The 1,620-nt window shown below is 36.1% G+C and overlaps 1 protein-coding gene across 5 annotated transcripts in view; it reads right to left on the reverse strand.

The window, feature by feature from the left end:
• LOC106871829 (prominin-1-A) overlaps nucleotides 1–1,620 on the reverse strand; it is a 144,619-nt gene that overhangs the window by 66,850 nt on the left and 76,149 nt on the right. For all 5 annotated transcript variants that reach the window (XM_014918539.2, XM_052967071.1, XM_052967069.1 and 2 more), the window contains exon 3: nucleotides 320–381. In XM_014918539.2, the coding sequence (XP_014774025.1) occupies nucleotides 320–381 (62 nt within the window). The remainder of the gene's footprint in view (nucleotides 1–319; nucleotides 382–1,620) is intronic.

The following is a 1,620-nucleotide window of genomic DNA, read 5'->3' on the forward strand; positions in this document are numbered from 1 at the left end:
ACACACACACACACACACACACACACACACACACACACACACACACACAAAACTGCATCAACTAAGAAACACCACCTAACCAGAAAGTGGTTTCTTCTACAATCTACATAAATTACTAAATAGGATATCTACAGCCGATAATGATCTCAAATAACACTCTATTAATTGTGAAATAAAGGATATAAATAGTTCCCAGTTAAGCTAATTAGAAAATAGACTTCATGAAAGAGAAAAATATTGTTTATGAGGGAAGGGAATGGAGAATAAATTATAAATTATTGTAAAGCATATTTCCATCCATTAGAAAAGACCAACTTACTTTCTTCACATCGTTCGATTCTTTAGTTTGGTAGTCATTATCACTTGCAAGTCTATACACATCTGGAAAAAAAAAAGTCAATAACAAAATGATTATCAAAGCAAATATGCAAAGGATGAAGATAAACCTTGCTTAGGTCGATACAAACACAGATGTATAGATATGAGGGAGTAATAAGCTAAAGAACACAAATATTGGGTCATCCCATAAATAATGCGGTTTTTTCAATTGCATGAACTAAAAGTCAGAGGGGGACAGGATAAATTACCTGCATCAACTTGCTACAAAAGCAGGTAGTAATTTTACCTAGTCCTTATTTTTAGTGCAAGTTCTGAAGAGTTACTGACAGTTATTTTTTCAAAATTATAATGGAAGTGATGAAGGAACATATTCAGCATATTTTGCAACAATGCAACAGAAAGTGTAAGGAATATTAATGTAATTTATGGGGATTGGACAATAAGTGTAACTCAGTGTCAATGGTGGTTCCAGAAATTCCAAGCTAGAAACTACAGCCTAGAAGATGAACCTCATCCAGGAAGATCTGTAGAGTTCGACGAGGACGTTCTGTAAACTCTGGTGAAACAAAATCCCATTGCAACTGTTGAGGAACTAGCAGAGAAGCTTGGATTTGGTTATTCAACCATTCAACAGTACCTGTGTGCCATCAGAAAAGTCAGCAAATTGGGTCAATGGGTTCCTCACAAACTTTCCAAGTCTAATCGCGCACAGAGAGTGAATGTGTGCTCTTCTTTGCTGTCACATATCACTAATGAACCTTTTTTTGAACCGAATAGTGACTGGTGACGAGAAATGGGTTCTCTATAAAAATGTCAGTTGCCAAAGACAGTGAGTAGGGAAAGGAGAAACACCGGCACCCCAGACCAATAACTGAAACAAGATATATAACACACACACATATATAAAGGAGATGAACAGTAGAAAATTACCATTTCTAGATATAATGGTAATTAAAAAGAACACCGCCATTACCACAGATATATATTACAAACACACAGACACACACCAATACTTGAACTTTAAATCATGCCATCCACCCCATACAAAACGCAACATACCATACTGCCTAGCCAGGAGAATATGTACTATTGTAGAGGATATAGAGACCAGAAATCAACGCCTGATGGAACTGAAAGAATTTCTGGTAAAGCAAAAATACCCATCATGACTCATAGAAAATGGTATTCAGCGGGCTTCGAAAATACCCATACAACAACTGAGGACACCGCAAAGAAAAGACAAACAGGAAAAGATCATTCCATTTATAGTAACACAAAATC

Source organism: Octopus bimaculoides, chromosome 4 (assembly GCF_001194135.2).
Source record: "Octopus bimaculoides isolate UCB-OBI-ISO-001 chromosome 4, ASM119413v2, whole genome shotgun sequence".
NCBI lineage: Eukaryota > Metazoa > Mollusca > Cephalopoda > Octopoda > Octopodidae > Octopus > Octopus bimaculoides.